Below are 1,655 nucleotides of genomic sequence, written 5' to 3'. Positions count from 1 at the left end.
TAGCGAATACAACAAACGTCAAGAATCGACACCATACGCATAAAACAAGTGATGGTTAGTGTCGTCATAGGTATGTGAAATTGTAAGGAATTTGTAGCTGAAAGAATCATCAAGTGTGCCTAGCCAACTAGAGTGGTAATGGTTTAAGCCTCAAATCATTTCACAAGACTTGACAAATTTGCCAACAGATTTGTAAATTTGTACGTCGAGATAAAATCTACTATTGATTCTTAGTAAATAAGTCATCTTTTCAAACATGTTCGCATGATACTTTCAGCACTTTGAGTCTCAATCAACTTGATAATCACAAAATACTATTCATCCCTGTCGTCATCATCTTGATCTTCATCTTCACTTTGAGACGATGAGAAATCGTCAGAGTTTGAATCTATAGATGCTCGTCGGCACGTAATTTTGCGCTTGCAATCTGTCGTACCCTCTACGCTCTCGGGGTACACGCGACAGCCGTGGTGTTAACATTCTTTCTGCAAGGTTTCTAGATCGGCCAGAAAGGTTTCCAGACAAGAAACCCGCGATCTCGTCTGTGGAGCATCATCGTATCCTAATAATAAGCAGTTGAGTTGCTCTGCAACAGATTCGCGAAACTCAAACGTCAAGAATCGCCGTGCACGACTTGTTTTGGGTACATTCTCGCGCTGGTCGTACAAGAGCAGACTCATGACTAATTCAATATCATCTCGATTCTCGTCATTTGTCATCGTGCAATCATTTGCCTCTCTTTTGCGTTTTCCACTTGTATTCTCCAGATTTGATACGAAAACTTGACGAGCAACTTCAATCGCTAAATCTGGATTCCATCCATCGCGCTTTGTTTCTTCAATTGCTAGCAATGACGCACCATTCGACGACGAATTACTAGTGTTTGCTTCGCTTTGAAGAGTCAAAATGTCAATAATACAGAGAATTCGACAGTACAACATGAGTCGTCTTAGACATTTTGTTTGGTGCTCAGACCAATGCTTCAGCAGGGTTGGAATATTGTGTTCTAATACGACAAGTGCTTGTGCTGTCCGAAAAGAGCGAATGTAGTCACGCACTTCGTTTCGGAGATTCAAAGACACGAACATTTGATGTGTCTTTGAGATCGTCTGAGAAGGTGTTCCATTCAAGTCGTTCCTTTTGCTTTCATCCTCCATGAATTCCATTTGTTTTGTGGTATTTGACGAGACTTTATCACTTTCGTTCACGCCCGTCGAAGTTTGCTGACTTTTCATTGGCATCAGAGTCGCTTCAAACGCCTCATATGTAGTCGCATAACCGTAATGTAGAAAGTAATCGCGCACTAATTCCACCATCATCACTTCATCTTGAAATCGTTCCTGTTCAACAACACTCATCGGAATATTTTTATTCCGTTTCGTACGTTCAACTTCTAACGCACATTGTCGTTCTTGTTGAATTTGCTGTTCAAAACTTGACAAATCAAACAAAAACGAATTTAAATCAAACACTCCGTGCACCAACTCTCCCACTCCATTAAGACTCACAGTTGGAAACAAAGCTTTCTTATCATCCGCTCGAGCGTCCAGATCGTCCATATCAACATCATTTATTCGATCTAATAAAATTCCCATTCCTTCATCCGCTTCCTCCTTTTCATGCTCCTCTTCGTCTTCATTTTCAAAATCTTCTTT

The 1,655-nt window shown here is 40.7% G+C and overlaps 1 protein-coding gene across 1 annotated transcript; it reads right to left on the bottom strand.

Moving 5' to 3' along the window:
- Nucleotides 1-473: 473 nt before the first annotated feature.
- PHALS_10068 (CTLH/CRA C-terminal to LisH motif domain) lies at nt 474-1,595 on the bottom strand (the record flags this gene model as incomplete). The annotated part of the gene is made up of 1 exon (XM_024725424.1): nt 474-1,595. One exon carries the CDS (start codon nt 1,593-1,595, stop codon nt 474-476), a length of 1,122 nt encoding a protein of 373 aa, XP_024576203.1.
- Between the last annotated feature and the right edge of the window lie 60 nt (nt 1,596-1,655).

Source organism: Plasmopara halstedii, assembly GCF_900000015.1.
Source record: "Plasmopara halstedii genome assembly, contig: Scaffold_444, whole genome shotgun sequence".
NCBI lineage: Eukaryota > Oomycota > Peronosporomycetes > Peronosporales > Peronosporaceae > Plasmopara > Plasmopara halstedii.
The sequence above is the reverse complement of the archived record's forward strand: the minus strand, read 5'-3'. Positions and strand labels throughout refer to the sequence as shown.